Raw genomic sequence first — 24,035 nt, forward strand, 5'->3', positions numbered from 1 at the left:
TGGCCAAGTGCTTGAGCCCATGCCGTTGCAGAAAGAAAGGGCTGTGACGACGACATCTTGACTTTTCTTCTATTAAATAATAAATCATTAAAAATAACGTACATAATGTACGTATCGTACACTCAAAGACAGCGGTGGAAGTGTGGTCCGTGGTGTAGGCCTGTCCCACTTCAGCAAGATGGCGGCTACACTGAGGAGGGCAGATTCTCGACCGGAACCTTGAAACTACACTTTTGAAGAGTACTTCGTAAGGACCCTTGAAGGGTGCATTTGGCGAATTGAGACACAGCCAGTTTCAGTGTAGTTAGCCCCTCCCTTCAGATAGATATAAGGCAGTGCCCATCGGCAATCTGACCAGAACTGAAGAAGCGGCTTGGATGAGCAGCAAAACGTCTTCACTCTTACAACGCTTTTTTTAGTTGATAGATTTGAACTTCAGACCAATTTGTCCAGGCAGTTTTCCACGCTTTTGCTCACATAATGTTAGAATCACTTGAATCCTGGATCCTCACAGTAGAAATCTGGTGTTTGTCCAACTGCCTCCCATGTGCAGTATACAAAGTTCTCTTTAAAGCTTAACAAAATGCCATGTCAGTAGAGACAGCACTTTACCTATCTTTCCTTTTGCTCATATAATGGACAAGCTGCCTGAACAGGGACTTGAACCCTGGACCCTCAGATTAAAAGTCTGATGCTCTACCGACTGAGCTACCCAGGCCCAGACATGAGAGATTTAATGAAGAATGGATCAAAAAATACACAAGCTTTTTAGGCTAAAAAGTTGCATAGAATCTGGTACCAAAGTCATGCCTGACACCCATCTGACTATGGTCCTGCACAGTGCAGTGAGGTTTGGGAATAAATCTCATATGGTTCACTGTACCTGTGGAGCTATACCAGAAACTCTTTCCTAAGTTTCAAACTCCACTGAAAATAAATTTGTCCAGGATGTTTTTCACGCAGAATACAGAGATTTTGCCCTCAGATTAAAAGTCTGATACTCTACTGACTGAGCTATCCAGGCTCTCAACAAAAGGGATTTGCATTCCATGGGATGAAAAAAAATATGCACAAGCCTTCAGAGATTTGAACTCGGATAGATGGAGGCTGCGCAACTGATTTGGCAATGTCCTAAGCAAGTCACAAACACTTCAGTTCCCTGACCGGGAATCGAACCCAGGCCGCGGCGGTGAGAGCTCCGAATCCTAGCCACTAGACCATCAGGGAGACACTGCACAGCCCCATTTATTAGACAGTACTATTGATTCATCGGTGTGGTGTTTGGAAAAATTTAGAAGATAAAAGTGTGCATTCTGTAAAGACATAGGCCGTGTCCCAATTCGCCAAATGCACCCTTTGAAGGGTCCCTTCGAAGTACTCTTCAAAGTGTAGTTTGAAGGTTCCGGTCGAGAATCTGCCCTCCTCAGTGTAGCCGCCGTCTCGCTCAAGTGGGACAGGCCTACACCACGGACCGCACTTCCACCGCTGTCTTTGAGCGTACGATACGCACATTATGTACGTTATTTTTAATGATTTATTATTTAATAGAAGAAAAGTCAAGATGTCGTCGTCACAGCCCTTTCTTTCTGTTTAGATTGAATATCAGTAGGCAAATATAACGTTCGAGGTGATTTTTTTACTCAATTGTAGCTACTTCATAACTTAAACAAAATATACCTTGTGAAAACGTAATAACAGAGACAGTGGTAACAATATCATTTTGACATTAATAGTCTATAAACCAGAGAACACTGATTAGTTGTACATAAAGTGGGATATTGCAGTTTAATGGTTTGGTATTTTGGCCAGTGCCTACACCACTTTAATACAGTAGAGGGCACTGTTTCCCTTCTATGCCGTGCCAGTTCTTTTCATCTGATTATTATAAGGTATTTTCTAGCAGTGCGGCGCTACATCAAGCTAGTGTCTTGATTTACTAACACGAAGGTAAATGACACGTGCCCATGAGGGGGTGCAGACCTATGGAATGTAAAGGAACACATGAAGATTTTGTGCACGTCTCAGGACTCTCCTTTCCGGAGAGTCCATTGCTTCATTGTTCACATTACCTGTGTTCAACTCATTAAACTCTTCTGACTTTACGTTTCAGTCTCTTGGTCTTTGACGCTTACAATAGAAACGAACATTCTTACATTATTCTTATTGCAGTAATATTTTCTAATGATAATAATGCCTTCTTATTGTCTAGCAATAACTGAACATTCCTTTATTCCATGTAACTCCCCTCCTTTTTAATCATCAAACACACTGTACAGATCTTTATTCAGATTTAACAGTTTCATGTGTACACTGTTGTAGATGAGACAAACCAGTACGAACATTTGAAAGTGTATTGCGCAACGGACTCCATTTTCTTCTCTTTTTTGGGAGTCGACTCCTCCCGTTCCCGGCCCAGGGGTACTCCCCCTGAGGGCCGGCGCACCGCGGAGCGGAGCGCCTTCCCGCAGGAGGGACCCCCATTTGACTCCGACGTTCAGGGCGAAACGGAGGGCCATATTGGAGACCGGGGTCCGTCGGAAGGTTAGGCCGGCGGCCGCGAAGTGCCCCCGGATGACCTCTATGTCACTGTCTTTTAATCTATATTTGTTTTTAAATGTATTTTTAATCATTTTACATTGTTCTATTTGTATTGTATATGTATGTATGTACGGCGACCTTGAGAGCCTTGAAAGGCGCCTAACAAATAAAATGTATTATTATTATTATTATAAAGTCGCCGGTGGCGCCCAGCAGGTCGCCAAGCCGGACGAACCCCGCTCTCTCAAAGTTCTCACTCCTCATGCACTCCCGAGGGGCGGACGGGCTCGACAGGAGGTCCGGGTTGAACCGCAAGGGGATGCTGGACAGCTGCCCGGCCGTGGCTGGCGCGGTGATCGCCAAGGGCCTCAGCGCCCGCCACGCCGCCCACGCCTCCCGTTAGAAAGGGGGCAGGCTGTCCAGCATCGAGGGCGGCAGCATCTGGCAGAGCCGGTACACTCCCTGGCCGCCCCCCAAGCCCATGCCGTGGCCAAAAAAGAGTTTCCAGGGGACATGACAGTGGGGGTCCAGGAACCTGCAGACAAGTTTCAGTCTGAGGCTGTTCTTTTTGGTGACCAGGTCCACAAGTCCTAGACCCCCACTGTCGTAGCCCCCCACGAATGGGGGCCACCAACGCTCTCTCCCTCTTCCAGATGAAGCGGCTGAGGGCCACGCTCAGTCAGTTGGCGACGTCGCGCGGCAGGTGGAGCACCGTTAGTGCGTGCACCAGCGTGGACACACAGAGGGCGTTGACGACCAGCACTTTTCCCTTTACAATGAGCGCCCTGAGGTTCCAGAGCGAGATGGTCCGCCCGATCTTCAGCAGGGATTTCTCCCACTGCTTCTCGGTTTTGACCAGTTAACCTCCCCGCCCGAGGCTAGGCAGTAGACGCCTAGCTCGTGGAGAGCCCCTTCCAGGCTCTCCACATCTCGGGCGAAGAGGTTGGTGTTGTCTGCGTACTGGATGACCCTCAGCTCACTTCCAGAGGGAGAGACGATGCCATGGGCGTGGGGGTTCTTCTTGATGAGCGCGGCCAGGGGCTCCGCCACGATGCTGTACAGAAGAGAGGAGAGGGGACAGCCCTGCCTCACCGATCTGCTTAATGAGAAGGTGTCAGTCAGCGAACCATTGCACTTCACTCTTGACCGGGCGTTTTGGTAGAGGAGTTGAATCCATGTAATGAATGTGTCGCCAAACCCGAACCGCCACAAGACGTCCCACAGGAACGAGTGTTCGACCCTGTTGAACGCCTTGCGGAAGTCCACGCTGACGTGTACCCCCCCTGTGTGGTGCATGTGTCTGATGAGGTACTTGTTAGTGAGGATGTTGTCAGCAATGTCCCGGTGCGCAATACTATATGACTGGGTCGGACTGATGACGGACGCGATAACTAATTTAAGGCGGTTGGCGAGAATTTTGGCGAGTATCTTGTAGTCAGTGTTGAGCAATGAGATGGGCCTGTAGCTTTTTAAATCCAATTTACTGTCCTTTTTGTGTAGTAATGTAATGACGCCAGTGCAGAATGATGCAGAAACGCGGTTTTCGGATTGCATCTGTGTGTACAGTGACTGCAGTGTGGGCGCGATGCGGTGAGCGAAAGTCTTATAAAACTCACTCGTGAGACCATCCTGACCGGGACTCTTACTGTTATTGTTTAGCCCTTTGATGGCTTCCCGGACCTCCGCGACGGTTATGGGCCGGTCGCAGAGGTCGCGGTCGCCCTCGGTCAGTCTGGCCTCAAGAGCGTTGATGGCGGCGTGAGTGGCATGTGACGAGGTTCCTTGCGCGCGAAATAACTTTATAACAAATTTTTGAATTGTCTCGAGCAAAGTGCAATGGTCCGCTGAGATGACACCTGCGGAATCGGCGAGCTGCTGTATATACATTTTCCCTTGTTTTTGTTTTTCCTGGCCGAAAAAGAAGGCTGTTCCCCTTTCACCCTCCACTGTGTATCTCGCCCTGGCTCTGAGCGTAGCCCCTCTGCTCTTCGCCAGCTCCAGTGCCTCTAGACGGGCCCTGAGCTGGAGGAGTTCAGGATTGACTGGGCCTTTCTGAGAAGCCGCGCCCGCACAAATGGTTTGGATGCGCTGGCGCAGGGTGTTCTCCTCGACGCTCTCGAGCCATTTTTTGTGCTTGCAGAAATTTATTATGGTCTTTTTGATTCTGATTTTTGCTTCCTCCCACCATTCTATTAGGTTGTTCAGCACCTCCTTTTCTTGCTCGAGAGCGTCCAGGAGCCTGGCCAGCTTCTTTTGGTATTTTTCCTCGGGGAGTACAGAGTTGTTAAGAACCCACAGCCCCCCGTTTCGCTTCCCTCCCGTGAGGGAGAAGCTAACCAAGAGCGGTGAGTGATCACTGATACCCGTCCACGTGTACTCGGCCCTGTCCAGATTCCTGAGCAGGCACCCGGAGGAGAAGCACATGTCTAGCCTGGACTGTTTCAATACGCCCTGAACAACCTGCCTTCTCAAGAAGGCCCTGGCCCTTGGGTGTAGCACGCGCCAAATTTCTGTCATGTCCAATGTTTTTATTGATTCTATTAAGAAGGAGCGGCTGGTGTCATTGTGGTAGGTGTTATTTTCTGATATGTCGTGTTTACTTAGTACTATGTTGAAGTCCCCAATTATTATTGTTTTGTTATTCACATATTTGAAAAGTTGGATAAAGAATGTTTTCCGGTGTTGTTCATGGTTGGGCGCGTGCACGTTAATTAACAGAAAGGCCAGGGCCCCCTCAAAGTCCAGGACTAGCATGTTCCCCTCCGGGTCTGCGTGGACAAGGCTGGGCCGGCCCGCGAAGCTGGGCTTCACGAGCACGGCCACCCCGCGGGAGCGCCCCGGTCCCAGGGCGCAGTGCAGAGAGCCCGCATGGGCTGCCCTTGCCGCCTGCGCGCGCACCGGGTCCCACCGCGTTTCCTGGATGCACAGAATGTCCCAGGGGGCAGCCTGGAACACTCTGTGCATCCGGTCTACTCCTCCGAGGCCCCCAGCGTTGACGGAGAGGAGGGAGAAGCGTGCCATGGCGCATAGGAGGGAGATGTTGCCTGAGGTTCATTTTGACTTTTTGTGTTTTTTCTTCTGCATATCCGTGTCCCCCAGGCGTTTTTTAACCTCAGGCATGCTGAATTCCATCAGCTCAGAGTCGTCAGCGGTCTGATTGAAGGCGGGAGTGGTGGTTCAGTGGAAGAAATCTCGCCTGCCTCACCTGCCAGGTCCACAAATCACATGTGGACTGGTTGGGCAGACTCCCATGAACCATCACGTGTGCCATGGAAAGTTTAGAGCTGATCTAGTCGCGGCAGCAACACCCGAACCCGGTGGATCACAGCTACGAGCCGGTGGAACGGCAATATAGGGGGAGAACTTGGCCCATGTCCCAATCTCCCCCGGGATGTGGGAGAAGCTCTCCCAGAGCCATGAGTTGAATTCCCCCCCGAACAGAGGGCTCAGCCAGACATCCCCAACAGACTCTCACAATACTCTTGGGTCTGACAGGTCTGTCCGGCTTCCTCCTCCACCAGGTGGTGATTGGTTGACAGCTCTGCCCCTCCCGAGTATCCAAGACACAGGGCCGGAGGTCAGATGACACGACAACAAAGTCGATCATCGACATATCGTCAGACTTAGCATGTAGAGATGAGTTAGTTGACCTACATTTGCATACAAAATTTGTGCATATAATGAGCATTTAGGAAGCATTCAGGAGTCGTTCACAGGTCGTTCAGTCGTCCAGCAGATGTAACAAAGAGGTTTCTGCCACAATCAACGTTGCTAATCCTACACTTACATCATCTGACAGTTTAGATCACAATGGTGAGCCACAACCAAAACCATCGAGTTTAATAAGTGTAATAAATATATGTCCAATGATGGAGAGTACTGACATTTTGAGTCCTCTCTGAAAAGTCCCTCTTTCCCCAAAACCATCTTCCTCTGGGGCTCTTCATGCTTTGTCTCATACTTTAGATAAACTTAACTTCATTAACTTTTACTCTTTTAGTCTGTAAAACACCCATTCAAATGTATCTCTACCTGAGGCACCCAGAGCAGACCTCGAGGGAAGAGGGGCCTTCACACCGGTGTAAACACATAGCTGTCCACACCAATGCCCGACTCAAAAACAAATTGCTGCCAGCACATATTTACCTACTGGAAATAAAGCACATCTAATCGTTTTAGAGGGATATTTAGACTAGTATGAACACCCGAGCGCCATTTTGTTTCCAAAAAATCCAATCATTATTTTCAATATAAAAGCCTGTGCTCTTGGGGGCCCTCTGGTGGCCTCAGGGCCCTAAGCAGCTGCTTGGTCTGCTTATAGGCCGGGCCGGCCCTGGCAGCACTTTAAATCTATTTGTTATTTGCCATATTTCTTTTAAGTTCACTAATGTACACTGTATTATGTTGTCACAGTTTCACACCTGCTGTATAAAAACAGTCTAAACCCATCCTGGCATCAGTGACTTATTGTGTGGAGATGTTTAACTCCTGGACATTAGACACTACGAGGCCAGTGCACACACAGACACAGGAGGAACATGCAAACTCCACACAGACACAGGCAGAACATGCAAACTCCACACATAAAGAATGAAACTACCACTGAGCCTTAACTGTGTCATTTGAATGAGGGTTCAGTGGGACTTTTGTATTGTCTTGTCTCCAGACTCACACACAGTGGCTCAGGGCAAAATCAAATAGAACAGAATATGTGAAGGGAATTAAACCTTTATTGAACCTAAACTTTATATTATGTAAAGAGATTATGCTGAGGTTTCTGGAGCTTGTGATTGGCTCAGTGTTGTTTGACCCCAGAGCTCTGTCCTGATTGGAGCATAGGTCACTCCTGGAGCTCTGTCCTGATTGGAGCATAGGTCACTCCTGGAGCTCTGTCCTGATTGGAGCATAGGTCACTCCTGGAGCTCTGTCCTGATTGGTCACTGTGAGGAGCATAGGTCACCCCTGGAGCCCTGGTACAAGTGTGGTCCTTGAGGCTGAGACCAGAGTGCTTCTCCTCTCTTGCATGTGTGTAGCTGCAGCTGTGTGACTCTACTCTCCAAAGCCATGTTCTTATTACTCTACAATACTTTCACATTGGCTCTGTGTTTGCTCCAGTTTCAAGGTGAGTAACAGCTTTTCTTTTGTTAAAGTGGAGATGTAAGGCTTGGGCTGAGAGAATGTCTGCACTTTTGTGGTTCCTTTTGTGCACAGGAGGGTAGAGTAGTCAAAATATTTGACACAAGTAAGAGTAACGTCACTTCAAAAGTGATATTACTGAAGTAGAAGTACAAAGTAGTGGTTCTGATTATTGAAGTAAGAGTGAAAACGCATTTGAGGAAAGTACTACTCAAGTAAGAGTAACTTAAAGAGTAACTGTCAGGACGTAACTTCTGATTTATAATTTTCCCACTTACTCACAATGGGAAAATAACCACTACTTTTACTCGTGTAATGTTACTTCAATACAAATATTACTCAAGTAAAAGGACCTATTTTTTTACTCATGTAAATGTAACTGAGTACTACTCAACTCTCCTCAATCTGGCCCATTCATGTTTTGTGTGATATTTGAACATCGACCAAGACATATGAAACTTACCTGATGCTTTGTTAAATTACCGTCTGAATATCGTTCTTGAGATACTGCAATTAACTCTGGTGATATGATTTTTTTGTGCGTATGGCCCACCCCTGTGTAACACCATGTGACAAGAAAACACAGGTATTAATAATGTTGTGTCTTTTTGTGTCTGTGCAGTTGGTGATTCTCTTGAACCTGAGACAGGGCTGTGTGATGCCAATTGTTCTGGTGAGAATTTAAAGTCACGATACTAAAATTTTAAACTCCATTTTGATATTAAGGAATAGACTCAACTCAATAATGATTCTGATACCACAATGATAATAAAAACACTCTTTATTTACACAATACAATGTGATTTTAACTTTAAATGGTAGTACTTTCTTTCATATTCCCATGTGTGTTATATGTGTGTAATCCCTCAGTGTGCAGTAGGTTCATAGTGGTCCATGGGTGTATACGAGTCTATGTGTCTTACACTTGTAAAAGATACAGATCAGGATCATTGTAAAGTTTGGTTAATTTCTGTCCTTTGAATGTGACTTTTGTAATATTGATACTGCTTAAAATCTCCTAACCCTGTAGTTCTGTACAAACATGTTGTGAAATGTGATTCTTGCATTAGTTTGTCAGTTCAGATTTCAGTCTTTTTGTCATTTCCTCTGGATGTGTTTAAAATATGAACTTTGAACAGATTTACATTATTAAAACATAAAAAATCCCTAAATCATTCAGCCCTACATTGGTAGAAATAGAACTGAAAAATGATACTTCAGTAAACAAACAGTTACGTGTCTAATAAATACAGACACAGGTTTAAACATCGACTCAACTAAGTACAAATGATACTGTGCAGCTGATGTCATCAACATTCTTTGGCGGTGTGATGTTAACTGTAAGCACTGCTCTGTTTGAGGCTTGTTAGACTTTATTTTAAACTATTTCTCTCCTGTGTGACTTTTTGTATGTCTTTTCAGATCAATGCTCTGGGCAGAACAGCTGTAAGGCTTTTCTCCTGTGTGTGTTTTCATGTGTCTTGTGAGATCGCTGTTTTTAATAAATGCTTTATCACAGACAGAACAGCTGTAAGGTTTGTCTCCTGTGTGTTTCTTCATGTGGTATATAAAATTACTCTTTTGAATAAATGCTTCCTCACAGAGAGAACACCTGTAAGGCTTGTCTCCTGTGTGTGTTCTCATGTGATTTGTGAGATGACTCTTTAGATTAAATGCTTTCCCACAGAGAGAACAGCTGTAAGGTTTTTCCCCGGTGTGTGTTCTCATGTGTTCTGTGAGATGACCCTTTTGAATAAATGCTTTCTCACAGACAGAACAGCTGTAAGGTTTCTCTCCTGTGTGAATTCTAAAGTGTCTTATTGAATCGATTTTTAAGCCAAATCTCTTTTTACAAACAGAGCACTGGTGTTTCTTGTCTGCAGTTCCTTCAGCTGTTCCTGACACGTCCCCATTGTCCACAGTGGCTCTGGTCTCTGGTGCAGATTTGTATTTGGGGGATAGACTTGAGTTTGGTGCAGTGGTGCTTTTGTCTCTGATCTGGACTTGGTTGCAGTGGTCTCCATCTGCATCTGTCTCCATCTGTGCAGCTGAAGAGCCGATTGGAGCACTCCAGTCTTCATCACTGTCAGTGTCAGAAGAGTGCTCCGTGTCTCCCTCAGTCTCGAGGTGGACATGTGTCTCTGAGTTGATGTCCTCTCCCTGTGTGTCCTCTCTGTGATCAGTTTCTTTTCTTTGAAGCAGTGAGGGCTCTTCTGTCTTCACACAGCCATCATTGGCCTCAGGGACAGACCTGAAGAAAAGAAAATCTACATAAATCAAAAACAGTTTGGAACAATTGTCCTCTGAGGAGAAGTCAGTGTCTGTGTCTGCATAAAGTATTCTTATGTATAAAACCTGCTAACCCTGTACATGGGATTACATTTTTATTATCACTTTATACTTCTGGCTGTTCTTAAATGTCCCTGAATTCAGATGTATTTCTAATCTGATCATATTTTATAATAAATTGTGTTGAAAGTGATGGGACTCACACTTGCAGCTCCTCTTCCTCCTGTTTGACGTGCTGTTCTTCTGGCTCCTCTTTAATCTGTGGAGTCTCTGGGATTTCCTGTTTCAGAGTGAGACCAGGACTCAGAGAGGACATGTGGACACCTGCAGGAGCAATGGGCAAACAAAGATGATAATTACTTACACAAACATATGTATTATTTATCCATGAAGTTGTACATTTAGTCCAAATCCAAACTTTTTGAGATCAGGATTGTGTTGTCACACAGAATGTTCAGTTCCTCTAATGTTAAACCAATGGAGATTTGAAGATGCTAAATACAAACCTTAGCGTTCATTTAAAAGACTGTTTATTGACTTTTAAGTATTGTTCATTAAAGTAGCGCTCTGCGTAAAAAGAGACATTTATTTTGTAGAGACAGGATGTGACGTCATGGCGCTTGTACTTTATGGCCGCTGTTGGTCGTACAAGAGTTGCATTAAAATAAATATGCCAAGCATTTTTCCCAGGTATAAAGAGACACTTCTGCCAAAAACACCTTAACACTGACAGACTATAATGTGATGGATGTATTTAGCAGCAGCTTATCGGCCTGTTGCACGGCTCTTTTACACTTGTATTGTTGTTGCTAATGCGTGTCTATGGACGTGCGCCACATTTGGACAGTAACACGTGGCTCGGACACATCAGACTCACCGACTCTGGTCAGCACGACTCTCGGGCTCTGAGGACTCAGAGTCGAGTCCAGGAGCCGTTGGTTCCTCTCGTTCTCCTGTTTGGAGCGACACAGTTCCTCCTCATACTCGGCTATGATTCTTTCAAACAGCACATATATGTCTTCAGCAGCCGCAGTCAGCCGCTCCTCCACCAAAGCTCTCAGCCTTTGGACTTTAGACATTTTACAAACCGTCTGGTTTTGTCACTTTTTCTGTTTTCTGTCTCTTTTCCTTCCCCGCTGGTTGTGGTAAAAAAGCTCGCTCCTTCGGGCGCTCCTCGCTGTGGCCGTGTGGCGTGTTGCTGCCGCACACTGGTCGCCCGTGGTACTGCAGTAGAGGGAAGTGAAGCTCACATCTGCAACTGGACATTATTATTGACATAGACTAAAGACTATCCATTACTGTACTATACTGGGGGGTCGATCTGGTTGATTTTTCAAAATGAAAACACATAAACAACACGTAAAGCAGTGATTTTAGACATCCACAGCCCAGTTTCACTACAGAACTAAAAGTCTCTTCACATGATGTGCAGCTCTCTTGAAATAAAGCGTCACGTTATTTTAATAGATCCATGAGTGTCACATTTTTCCTTTAGTCACATGGTCGACCCAAACTAAATATTAGCCTCTGTTGGAGCTTTGTGCTATTGTTAAAGAAGTACAAATATCAGTAGGTCTACCTGTGTTTTACTGAACCTTGAGTCTTTGAATATTCTGTCTGTCTGATCAGAGTCAGGGAATAGCTTCATTTTGTGACTTTATCCTCTGCTGTCTACAATCAGACCAATGTTATAGCACATATGTTATAGTTTTTGGATTGATATAAACTTGTTAAACATGTTAAAGGATTTTTTTTCAGCTCCAGTTCTTTATGCTACACACTCAGATGTGTGAAAACATTCTCTTAAGTCTGTCTCTTCAGATGTTTTAACTACAAGTAATGCTGCACTAATCCATATTCCATCTTGTCATGTAGTGTTAAATAGTTCATCAGTTTTATGAAAATGTTATTTTATTAAGATGACAAGAACAGATATTCATTATTATTATTAGGGACCGAGCATGAATGTGTGAGGAGGGAGAGTCATGAATGTGTTTTGGTCAAAAATGTGCAGATCAACCCAAGAACAAAAGCAAAATACTTTGTGAAGATGCTGCTTTGAAAAGTGTGTAGCTTTGTCATTCTGGTATAAATACTCAGAGCTCAGATGCTCGGGGGAACAGAGTAGGGGAGACCAAGGACTGGGGGAGAGATGCTCTAGAGGAGAGACTCAGAGAGACTCGGGACACCGAAAGGCGACCAGTCTGTGGCCCTGTCCTGTCTGTATCTGCTGTAACAAAGAATAAACCTTTTTTGTATTTCAAAACTCACCAGGCTTCACAAATGGATTACTTTTCATCTAGAATTGTAATTTCTCCACAACAGCTTCATGAGGAAAGAACATAATGTGGAACATAATGAACATCCCATTGAAAGTTTATGGGCACACCTGAAAAGTCTGTGGTTTAGTTTAGTCTTCAGCCCTGGTTTAGTCCTGGTATAGTGCAGAGACAGAGATACAACAGTTACATTTGTTATGATCTAGTAGGTGCACCCAAAAGCAGAAAAGAGGCAGGTCAGTAACAAGGATTATTTTAGAGGCAGGATGGTGACAGAGGCTGTGAGCTGACAGCTGGCGTGTTGGTAAGTGGCGTGACCAAACACTCAAAGTGGCCCAGTGGAGACTTCATGACCTTATTTTATCTGAACCAGGTGATACATGTTGAGAAGATCCAGTTTGGTAAAGATCTGTGCTCCCTGTAGAGACTCAAAAGGAGATTAAAGACAGTGAGCACTTTAATTTTTACAGTAATAATACATAGGACAAAGTGTTTCTTATCAACAAAGAAGAATCCTGCACCCAGAGGAGAGGAAGAAGGCCAAATTATACCTGCTGCCAGAGAGTCCTTGTTATGCACCTCCATAGTTTGTCTCTCAGGTCAGGTTAGATCATAAAAGCAACCAGCAGGAAGAGAGGCTTCTGCTTCTCATTTTCACACTGACCGCTGAGTGTATTGAATAAACATATTTGTTTCATAATTTATCTCCAATTTATATCCTTTTCTAAACAGTCTATTGTTTCAGAATGACAAAGAGATGGAGAAAATCAAGAACTACAAGCCAATAAACTGCACTGAAGCAGACTCTACTCTCAAATCTGCTGCTGCCACTCAGACTGTGACTGTGGCAGAGTGGTTATCCCATCTCCTCCCTCTCACCAGAAGGTTGTGGGTTAGACTCCTGATCTGGAGTGTGCATGTTCTCCCTGTGTGACTGTGGCAGAGTGGTTATCCCGTCTCCTCTCTCTTTAGGACCTCCCCTGTTCATCCTGCTGACTGTGGCTCTGGTTTATCTGATGAAGTTGGGACACTGATGCCTTAAAATCATCAGCACATTCAGCAGTTTTAGATTTGACTTTCATCTTGAGCCTGTGACCAAAGTATGTTGTTGTGTTGGGAGAGTGGAATGTTTGGTTTTTACTTCTTTTACATCTGATGTTGTTTTGTTAAAAAGTATTCAAAACCAGGACCTCATGAAAACCAGGGTACAACTTGAGCCAAATCATTTATTTCATTTGTTGAATTTATTAATTAATTACATTATTTCCGGACTATATGAATATGAATATATGAATATATTACCTGGATTCATATACTTGTATCAATCATACATTGATAAATAATTTTTTTAATTACTGAATAAACATATAACCCAATTTATGTGGAAAAAACGTACACCTAGAACTGCCTACAAGACGCTGTCCAAACCCAAAGATAAAGGGGGACTGGAGCTTCCAGACTTCCAGTTGTATTACTGCTCATGTCAAGTAAAAGCTGTGTTAGGCTGCTTGATACACAAAGTGCTCCCCACTGGACACTCATTGAGAGAGAACTTTGCTCTCCTGTTTGAGATGTGTGTGGAAAGGGAACCAGTATTTATAGATGTGCCTGCACCAGCACAAGAGCCAACACAAGTGTCAAGCACTGCCCAAACCTCTCCATCTTTCCACGTGTCCGTCTCTTCTCAAGAATCAGTGCAAATCTTTCAGTCACCGAAAGTACGACCTGTTTGAGAGATCCATGTTTCATCCCACAGTTGTACCTTCGTTTGTGTCCAAAGACTTACCAGCTGTTGTCTTGAAAACGCCACCGAAATACACGAAAAAATCTTGTTCTCTGAAAAAAGATTTGTGGCAAGGCCAGTACGTTACGCAATTAATGGCCTCTGCTTTGATGGTTGAAATGTTCAAAGGCAAACTTGCGTTACACCCGCGAAACGAGACTTATAACACAATCCTTAATCGTTTAACCCAAAAAGCTTGGGAGAAAACTGACATCCCGAATTAAGAAGACTGAAAAGAGCGTGCACAAAATCATCACAAAGGAACATATAAGGGCGTATGGCCCAGTTCGATTCCTGGCCAATTCATAGTAGTGAATCCATTACTTCCATCCATGACTTTCTGGTGTTTTTCCAACTGCCTCCCATGTGACTGTGGTCTTGCACCTTGGCTGTGCAGTATACAAAGTTCTCATTCAAGCTTTATCAAACATAGTTGCCAAAGGCTTTTCAAGGTCATACCAAGATTTGAGCTCATGCCAGTAGAGACAGCACTTTCCCTATCTTTCCTTTTGCTCACATAATGAACAAGCTGCCTGAACAGGGACTTGAACCCTGGACCCTCAGATTAAAAGTCTGATGCTCTACCGACTGAGCTACCCAGGCCCTTAACATGAGAGATTTAATGAAAAAAATACACAAGCTTTTTAGGCTAAAAGGTTGGATCGAATCTGGTACCAAAGTCATGCCTGACACCCATCTGACTATGGTCCTGCACAGTGCAGTGAGGTTTGGGAATAAATCTCATATGGTTCACTGTACCTGTGGAGCTATACCAGAAACTCTTTCCTAAGTTTCAAGCGCCACTGAAAATACATCATTTATTTATTTATTTTTGACAGTGACACAGAAAAACAACATGAATTCATTCAGGATTTGCCAGAAAATGAGGAACGCTTCACGAGTTTGCGTGTCATCCTTGCGCAGGGGCCATGCTAATCTTCTCTGTATCGTTCCAATTTTAGTATATGTGTTAGCGAACTAACACAACTGCAGAGTGTTCCAACAATGTTTAAAAAGCACCTTTGAGGCGCTGCTCCCACACTCACGGTGTATGGAACCTCACATCCTGGACCAAAGAAATCCATGTGTACAGATGACGATACATTGCGTGTGAATATGTCCCACATCTGTGTGTACTGTGTCGAGGTGGCCAAGTGCTTGAGCCCTTGCCGTTGCTCCCCTTCTTACTTATGCAGCGTTGACCGGTCTGGTTTCACATTTAACTTCCTCCTTGGTCTGGTATCTGTGTTGCTGCTCTCTGGTCTTACAGTCATCCATGTGCACCTATTCTCAAAGCCCTAATGTGACTAGACCAACAATTCTAAGGGCCTAAAAAATACACCACCTGAGCACTGGTGGGTAAGTGAAGAGGGAAATCCAGAGCTCCATGTACAGGTGAAGATGCATTGTCCCTAAATATGACCCACATCAGTACACATGCTGACAAGGTGGCCGAGAGGTTAAGGCGATGGACTGCTAATCCATTGTGCTCTGCATGCATGGGTTCGAATCCCATCCTTGTCGCAGCAAATGCTTTGTTCACAGCTGTGTGCTGCTGTTTATGCAGCATTGACCAGTCTGAGTTCACATTCCACCTCTTACTTGCTATGGGTGTTGCATTGCTGGGCTGTTTTGCATCCACATGCACTGTTGTTGCATATTGTTCTTACATATTGTGTTCTCTCTCTTCACTTCACTTCATTCTCACCCCCTTACTCTCTCTCTCGCCCCCTCTCTCTCTGTCACCCTCTATCACTCTGTTTCTCCCTGGCTTACTCTCTCTTTCTCTCCCCGTCTCTCTTCCCACCCCTCTCTCCCTCATTCTTGCCTCCCCCTTCACTCTCTGTCTTTCTCCCTCTCCCTCTCTCTCCCTCATTCTTGCCCCCCCTCCCCCTCTCTCACTCTATCTCTCTCTCTTTGTCTCCCTCTACCCCTCTCCCTTGTTCTCACTCACTTTCTCTTTCTCCGTTTCTTTGTCTCCATGTTTCTCCCTCATTCTCCCTCTCTCTTTCCCCCCTCTAACTTACTGTCTCTCTCTCTCTGTCTCCATGTCTCTCTCTCTGTCTCCTCCTCTCTCTGTCTCCCTCTCTCCCTCATTCTCACTCTCTGTCTCTCTTTCTCTCCCCTTCTCTCTGTATCCCTCGTTCTCACTCTCTCTCTCTCCCCTTCTCTCTGTCTTACTCTCTCCCTCGTTCTCACTCTCTGTCTCTCTCTCTCCCCTTCTCTCTGTCTCCCTCTTTCCCTCGTTCTCAGTCTCTCTCTCCCTTTCTCTCTGTCTCCCTCTCTCCCTCGTTCTCACTCTCTGTCTCTCTTTCTCTCCCCTCGGTCTCCCTCTCTCCCTCGTTCTCACTCTCTCTCTCTCCCCTTCTCTCTGTCTTACTCTCTCCCTCGTTCTCACTCTCTGTCTCTCTCTCTCCCCTTCTCTCTGTCTCCCTCTCTCCCTCGTTCTCACTCTCTCTCTCCCCTTCTCTGTCTCCCTCTCTCCCTCGTTCTCACTCTCTGTCTCTCTCTCCCCTTCTCTCTGTCTCACTCTCTCCCTCATTCTCACTCTCTGTCTCTCTCCCCTTCTCTCTGTCTCCCTCTCTCCCTCGTTCTCACTCTCTCTCTCCCCTTCTCTCTGTCTCCCTCTCTCCCTCGTTCTCACTCTCTGTCTCTCTGTCTCTCTCTCTCCCCTTCTCTCTGTCTCCCTCTCTCCCTCGTTCTCACTCTCTGTCTCTCTCTCTCCCCTTCTCTCTGTCTCCCTCTCTCCCTCATTCTCACTCTCTATCTCTCTGTCTGTCTCTCTCTTTCTCTTTCACCTGTGAGTTTGTTTTGTTTCTGTGCACACATTACAGGTGGCTCTTTATTGTATTGTTTATTTTCTGTGGAGGCAGCGTTTCTGAGGCAGGTCACGGTTCATTGAGTTCAAACTGATTCCGTCACGGTCCTCCTCGTGACCTGTGACCTTTGAACCCTAAACCGCAATACACTGCTCGAGCTAGACGTGGTTTAGTCCTTGTTTGGTCCAGGTTTAGTCTGTAGTAGGTGAAGTGTCAGTTTAGTGGATTGAGTTTTTGCTTGTGTGTCAGAAATGTGAACCTGAGTGTCAACCAGGTCAGACTCAGCTCCGCAGCCTGGGGTCCGAGCGAATCCCTGTTTAGACCTTGCTTAGTCTTGGTTTAGTCTTGGATTAGTCCTGGTTTAGCTCGGTTTAGTCCTAGTTTAGTCCTGGTTTAGTCAAACTCAGATCTTTGAAAAGCTCTGCAGCCATCGACTTTTTAAGCCTCTTTTCGGTTCATTTTCTTCTCATGTTTTTATTTCTAACTGTTTCCGTAGAGACGCTTTGGGGGAAGCCGTCTGAGGTTAGTTATTATTAACATCTTTATGGACTTAAACTGGATCAGAGCCAAAAAACACTGCTCTCATCCAATCAGCCGTGAGCTCTGAGCCCTGGCCCCGCCCCCTCCTCTCAGCTGATGCAACTCACAGTCTGGGTGACAAATCCAGGTCAGACCAGTGACAAGTCTGCATATTTCTAAGTAAGTAAGTGTTAGTAATAAGTAGTAGTAGAAAGGTAAACATTCAGCTGGGGTTGTGCTGAAACTAGATACTCATTTGAACAGGTATCGATACTGAAAAAGTCACATTCACGGGACAGAAATGAACCTTTCCTGAATAGCTTTAGAACGATAGAGCTGAATACAAACAAATATACGACACATAGACTCGTATACACCCATGGACCACTATGAACCTACTGGACACTGAGGGAGTACACAGATATAAGGACACACAAGAAAGTAATGTGGAAAATCAGATTGTATTGTTTAAAGAAAGAGTGTTTTTTTTATTATCATCGAAGCATCGGAATCTGAGTATTGAGTCTTTTCCTTAGTATCGAAATCGAGCTTGAAATTACAGTATGGTATTAGTAACACTGATATTTTCTAGTGGGCGTTTGGTCCATTACTTGATTCACATCTGAATGAACTTTAACTAAGAATATTGTTGTAAATACTCTTTTGTTGCTGCTGTCACTGGCTCTTATGTAAAGGTCATAAATTGAAACAAAATGAAAATATTGTTACAGAGCTGCACATTTGCTGCAAAACAAACCAGACCTTGAAATTGCTAAATAAATGAAAATAGATGGATGCATGGAGATGTAATTTCTCAGCCTGGATTGTTCCTCAGTGTGGCATTAAACATGTATCGTGCACTGATTGCATTTCTTTTGCTGATAAATGCCTTGAAAAACATGAATTCTTATTGTGAGGATGGGTCGCCTCTCCATCACCTGTAACTTGGCCTGTTAGTCACCTCATTTGGAGATGGATATGTTCAATTTATGGAGCAATCTGTCAACTTGTCAAAAAATGTTACATAATCCACATACTTTTATGTCAGATGCCCTTCCCTCCTCTCCCAGACACTGCTCGTGTTTACCAGCGTTTGGGGTCAGTGGGTCTCAAGCTGTAAAAGACGCCCCTCGGAGGTCACTGGGACATTTCACAAACATTCTGCCCATTTTCCACAGCAACAACCGACCAATCAGGAGAGAGAGAGGCACCGCAAGCAACCAATCAGGAGACAGGGACGTTCGAACTGGCCAATCAGAAACTTTGCACTGGAAATTCAAGATTAATTGCACTGTCTAGGACTAAACCTGAACCAAGCCTGAACTAGGCTAAAACTAAACCAGGACTGCAACTGGACCAAAGCAGGACAAGTATAAATGCAAGTTAAAAGTCCCTGTGTGTGTCAGATGCCCTCCCTGCGTGTCAGCTGCCCTTCCTACCTTTATCTTTAGTTCAGTAGAGATTGACAATTCCAGGGCTGAAAATATCCATCTGACTCTAGTGAAGGTGTATGGAGTTTAAAAACACTTCCTGTATTACCACATGACATCACAAGGTGGAACAAACTGAAACATGTAGCCTAAATATGCAGGGTTTGTGCGTTAAACATGTGCAAATGAAACAAAACACAACTCCAGGTCTGTCTGTCATGAGGAAACAACGTTAGAACAGATCAGAAAATAGTGTAATATGGGCCCTTTAGAGACATGGGGATGGACCATTCACCAAAAAAGTTACACAGTACACCTTTAAAATATCACAAGTGTTTTCACTCCTTTTAATTTTTGCCTTAATCACAATCTTCTTTTTCCAAACCTAATCATTTGTGTTGGTTTGTTCCATATTGACCTCAGACATATGGACGGTGCAACGCTCCAGTCAATGAGACAGACTTTATCTGATCACACTTTGGTCCAGGAATAGATTTTAAACATTGAAAAACATAAACATCCCCTCGCCCGTCAGACCATAGGGATACAACAAGTCTAAAACAGGACTAAACCTGGACTAATCAAGGACTAAAGCAGGACTAAACCTGGACTAAATCTGGAGCAAATTTAAAACTCCTCTAATACTGATCACTGTAGACTGAGAACAAGCGGTACACAGGACTAACCCAGGTCTAAACCAGGACTAACCCAGGTCTAAACCAGGACTAACCCAGGTTTAAACCAGGACTAACCCAGGTCTAAACCAGGACTAACCCAGGTCTAAACCAGGACTAACCCAGGTCAAAACCAGGACTAACCCAGGTCTAAACCAGGACTAACCCAGGTCTAACTCAGGTCTAACCCAGGTCTAACAAGGGTCTAGCCCAGGTCTAAACCAGGTCTAAACCAGGTCTAAACCAGGTCTAAACCAGGTCTAACCCAGGTCTAACTCAGGTCTAACCCAGGTCTAACAAGGATCTAGCCCAGGTCTAAACCAGGACTGAACCAGATTTAACTCAAGACTAAACCAGGACTAAACCAGGACTAAACCAGATTTAACTCAAGACTAAACCAGGACTAAACCAGGACTAAACCAGATTTAACTCAAGACTAAACCAGAGCTAGCTCAGGATTAACTCAGGACTAAACAAGGTCTAACTCAGGAATAAACCAGATCCAACCCAGGACTAAACCAGATCTAACCCATGACATAACCAGGACTAAACCATAAACCAGATCTAACCTAGGACTAAACCAGTACTAAAACAGGCCTAACCCAGGACTAAACCAGGACTAAATAAACTCTAACCCAAGACTAAACCGGGACTAAACCCCTCCCTCTATAAGCCCCACCCCTCTCCCCCAGGCCCGCCCCTCGCCATTCTGCGTAAACAGGCGAGGTTATGTAAAACTCCAGTGTCACCGCCACCGCTGAGAAGGAAATCAATGATTAACTTATATTTTGAAAGAGCAACAGGAAGTGATGTTGTGAGGACATAGCGTTCCAGGTTATTGGGTTATTATTGTGTCAGAGCAAAACAAAGGAAGTTTACTGTAGAGGAATAACATAACAAGACTAAACCAGGACTAAACCAGGACTAAACCAGGACTGAACCAAGACTAAACCAGGACTAAACCAGGACTAAACCAGGACTAAACCAGAAATAAGCCAGGAATAAACAAGAAGTAAACCAGGACTAAATCAAAACTTTAAAAGGTCTACAACAGGATTAAACCAGGACAAAAAAAAAGATGAAAATGAAGACTAAAATCACATCTAAACCAGGACTAAATCAGGTTTACAAAAGGACTAAACAGGACCAACCCTGGACTAAACCAGGTCTAAACTAGGACTAGATCTGGTCTAAACTAGGACTAGACCAAGACTAAACCAATCAGGAATAACTCTAACGTTGGACAAAAAGAGGTGTAAGCCAGGTGTATTCTTGATAATAAAAGCCAAAGTTAAATCTGTCAACTGGACAAAATGTTGCAGGGGTGAGCTTTATTCTTGTTTTGTGTTGATTGAGCCCAGTTTAGTTCTGATTTGTTCTTGGTTCAGTCCAGGCATAGTCCAAGGGTTTGTTTACAGGGTTCTATTGCTTCCTCCTTGTCCCTCCCTGTCCCTCTCTGTCTCTCCCTGTCCCTCCCTGTTCCTCTCTCTGTCCCTCCCTGTCTCTCCCTGTCCCTCTCTGTCTCTCCCTGTCCCTCCCTGTCTCTCCCTCTCTCTCCCTGTCCCTCCCTGTCCCTCTCTGTCTCTCCTTGTCCCTCCCTGTCTCTCCCTGTCTCTCCCTGTCCCTCTCTGTCTCTCCCTGTCCCTCCCTGTCTCTCCCTGTCCCTCCCTCTCTGTCTCTCCTTGTCCCTCTCTGTCTCTCCCTGTCCCTCCCTGTCCCTCTCTGTCCCTCTCTGTCTCTCCCTGTCCCTCTCGGTCCCTCCCTCTCTGTCTCTCCTTGTCCCTCCCTGTCCCTCCCTGTCTCTCCTTGTCCCTCTCTGTCTCTCTCTGTCCCTCCCTGTCTCTCCCTGTCCCTCTCTGCCTTGTCCCTCTCTGTCTCTCTCTGTCCCTCTCTGTCCCTCCCTCTCTGTCTCTCCTTGTCCCTCCCTGTCCCTCCCTGTCTCTCCCTGTCCCTCTCTGTCCCTCTCTGTCTCTCTCTGTCTCTCCCTGTCTCTCCCTGTCTCTCTCTGTCTCTCCCTGTCTCTCTCTGTCCCTCTCTGTCTCTCTCTGTCTCTCTCTGTCCCTCTCTGTCCCTCCCTCTCTGTCTCTCCTTGTCCCTCCCTGTCCCTCCCTGTCTCTCCCTGTCCCTCTCTGTCTCTCCTTGTCCCTCCCTGTCCCTCTCTGTCTCTCCCTGTCCCTCTCTGTCCCTCTCTGTCTCTCTCTGTCTCTCCCTGTCTCTCCATGTCTCTCCCTGTCCCTCCCTGTCCCTCTCTGTCTCTCCCTGTCCCTCTCTGTCTCTCTCTGTCCCTCTCTGTCCCTCCCTGTCTCTCCCTGTCTCTCCCTGTCCCTCCCTGTCCCTCCCTCTCTGTCTCCGTCAGGAGTTGCTCAGGTGAAGGTTGCACCTGTCAGTCTGATAAGACTTTTACAAACACTTGACTTCCTGGCAAATGCCTCAGTTTTATTCCACAGCATTGTGACCATAACAACATGTTTTTAAACACAGCAATTGTCTGTTTCACTTTGGACCAATACACGCAACATACACTTTAGTCTGTGGTCTACTGATACTTTACAGTGACAGTCACACTGGGGGTGTTCTACATGTATGTGGCACAATGGACACATGAGCAAAGACAGACAAAAAAGTTTTAAAATGATCTGAAAGTCAAGAAAAAATCAAATGAAATGGATAAAATAAATGAATAAAATGGATTTAAACAGCACATTTTCAGGAGCCTGTGATTAAGCCGAGTCTTCACGATCCTGTTTAGGAAAAAGGTGAAAGTGACTCACTGAAAACCTGTTGGCTAATACTGGTCAGATTATGACTGTGAGGTTATTTGTGAGGTTCTTGTTTAACAGCACAATTCAGCTCACCTGTTGTAGTTCAGATAAATCAGCTCTTTATAGTCAGATTGTGTTAAAAAACAAAAGTCAGATTCAATTTAACTTGAGTAACAAAGCCTCAGACAGGGCAGTGCCTCCAGTTAGCCCCAAAGAATGTTGATTACATCAGTTGCAAAGTATCAGGTGGACTTTGCAGTGTAACTGTCAGATTACAGATGTGTTGATCTGGTTTACGGTTCTCTGTAGTTTAGATCTGTACAAACATGTTCTGAAATGTCCCTGTGTGTCAGATGCCCTCCCTGTGTTTTCATGGGTCTTATTCTGTGTAAAAGCTGCTAACCCTGTAGTTTAGATCTTTACAAACATGTTCTGAAATGCATGGGATTCTTGGATTAGTTGAAAGTGAAGATGAAAACAAAATAACGTGGGGTAAAATTCTGAGGTGCTCATATTTCAAGCTCAACTTCAATACTAAGGAATAAACTCGATACTCAATACAGATTCTGATACGACAATGATGATAATATAAACACTCATTCTTCAGACAATATACTGTGATTTTAACATTAAATGGTAGTACTTTCTTTTCTATTCCCATGTGTGTTATATCTGTGTACTCCCTCAGTGTCCAGTAGGTTCATAGTGGTCCATGTGTGTATATTAGTCTATGTGTCTTATACTTGTGAAATATCAGTCTTAGGATATTCAGGGAAGGTTCATTTCTGTTCTGTGAATGTGACTTGTTAGTACCGATACCTGTGAACAATGAGTATCTAGTTTTTGTATCAATTAGAATCAAATTTTCTATACTTTTGACACTTTGAGGTAAAATGGTTGCTAAGTGCAATATCCGTATAGTTGTTTTTATGACATTCTTTAGTCAAACTTAATTAAAATAGTTGAAATGTCCGTGATGCTGAACTGGGCTGAACAAGCTGCACTTAGGATAAATAACAATGCTATTCTATATAACCACTACTATAGTTTATTATTGTATTGTTATAGCTCATTATTGTATAAGTGTTCACGTCAAGACAAGGACTAGATTACAGCTGTGTGTCAGATCTATGTTCAGGACAACTACTAGATATTCTACATCTGTCTATATATCTAATCAAATTACTGAGTAGGGCAATGACTTATCGATAGGCATGTACCGACTCACGACTCGTCACCCTGAGTCAAGAGGCCTGACCTGTGCACCGACAAGGAGGTGCTCAGTCTAAACCATGGTGTCCTCCTGCTTTTTATATGTCTGTGTGTACACGAAAATATACGTATAAATAGGTTTTCTTTCCTACATTGATGATAGATTAGATGTGTTTTGTCTGTAAACAGATTTGCTGCCATCTTCCATTCTATATGTTAAAAAGGTTACACAAAATAAGTGATAAATTTGAGCTTAAACCCTTCAGTCTGTAGAACAACTCAAGTGTTATGTGTTATTTATGCTAACTGACCAAAGAAATTAAACTCACTCACTAACTAGCCCTTACATTCTCATTAAATATTGTTCTAAAATACTGAAAAACTTGCTGGATCGGATATCGGTTTCCAAATGTTGGTTCAGTCAATATCCTGGATATTGGATTTATAAATGAAGGTAATAAGAGTTTTTGCTGGTCAGGTTTGAATTTCTATTTAAAAGCTGTTCTGTAGTTACTTTATAAACAGCTACACAACACATCTGAAGCAGTTTTGCCTTATAAATAAAAATCACAATGAGGTATTTTGCAAATCGTT

At 44.4% G+C, this 24,035-nt stretch overlaps 1 protein-coding gene and 5 non-coding genes across 6 annotated transcripts; 1 reads left to right on the plus strand and 5 right to left on the minus strand.

Annotated features, from left to right (window-relative positions):
* Positions 1–645: 645 nt before the first annotated feature.
* trnak-uuu (transfer RNA lysine (anticodon UUU)) lies at positions 646–718 on the minus strand. Its single transcript has one exon. It is a non-coding gene; the product is annotated as a tRNA-Lys (tRNA).
* Positions 719–1,155: 437 nt separating this feature from the next.
* trnae-cuc (transfer RNA glutamic acid (anticodon CUC)) lies at positions 1,156–1,227 on the minus strand. The gene has a single exon. It is a non-coding gene; the product is annotated as a tRNA-Glu (tRNA).
* Positions 1,228–8,438: 7,211 nt separating this feature from the next.
* Positions 8,439–11,204, minus strand: LOC129456935 (zinc finger protein 135-like). The gene is made up of 3 exons (XM_055228004.1): positions 10,841–11,204; positions 10,167–10,287; positions 8,439–9,925 (listed from the first exon to the last, which is right to left on the minus strand). The coding sequence occupies exons 1-3, from the start codon at positions 11,040–11,042 to the stop codon at positions 9,058–9,060; spliced, it is 1,191 nt and encodes a 396-aa protein (XP_055083979.1). The 5' UTR covers positions 11,043–11,204; the 3' UTR covers positions 8,439–9,057.
* Positions 11,205–14,555: 3,351 nt separating this feature from the next.
* trnak-uuu (transfer RNA lysine (anticodon UUU)) lies at positions 14,556–14,628 on the minus strand. The gene has a single exon. It is a non-coding gene; the product is annotated as a tRNA-Lys (tRNA).
* A 276-nt stretch (positions 14,629–14,904) lies between these two features.
* Positions 14,905–15,010, minus strand: LOC117384488 (U6 spliceosomal RNA). The gene has a single exon (XR_004542477.1). It is a non-coding gene; the product is annotated as a U6 spliceosomal RNA (small nuclear RNA).
* A 457-nt stretch (positions 15,011–15,467) lies between these two features.
* trnas-gcu (transfer RNA serine (anticodon GCU)) lies at positions 15,468–15,549 on the plus strand. The gene has a single exon. It is a non-coding gene; the product is annotated as a tRNA-Ser (tRNA).
* Positions 15,550–24,035: the final 8,486 nt, after the last annotated feature.

The sequence above is a fragment of the Periophthalmus magnuspinnatus genome, chromosome 16 (assembly GCF_009829125.3).
Source record: "Periophthalmus magnuspinnatus isolate fPerMag1 chromosome 16, fPerMag1.2.pri, whole genome shotgun sequence".
Classification (NCBI taxonomy): Eukaryota; Metazoa; Chordata; class Actinopteri; order Gobiiformes; family Gobiidae; genus Periophthalmus; species Periophthalmus magnuspinnatus.

Excerpts from the sequence above, each read along its gene's own strand:
- LOC129456935 (XM_055228004.1), bottom strand. The coding sequence starts at position 11,042 with ATGTCTAAAGTCCAAAGGCTGAGAGCTTTGGTGGAGGAGCGGCTGACT. Across the intron at positions 10,288-10,840 it reads AGTCGTGCTGACCAGAGTCG|GTGTCCACATGTCCTCTCTG; the intron begins GTGAGTCTGATG and ends TTGCTCCTGCAG. Across the intron at positions 9,926-10,166 it reads GAGGAAGAGGAGCTGCAAGT|GTCTGTCCCTGAGGCCAATG; the intron begins GTGAGTCCCATC and ends TCTTTTCTTCAG.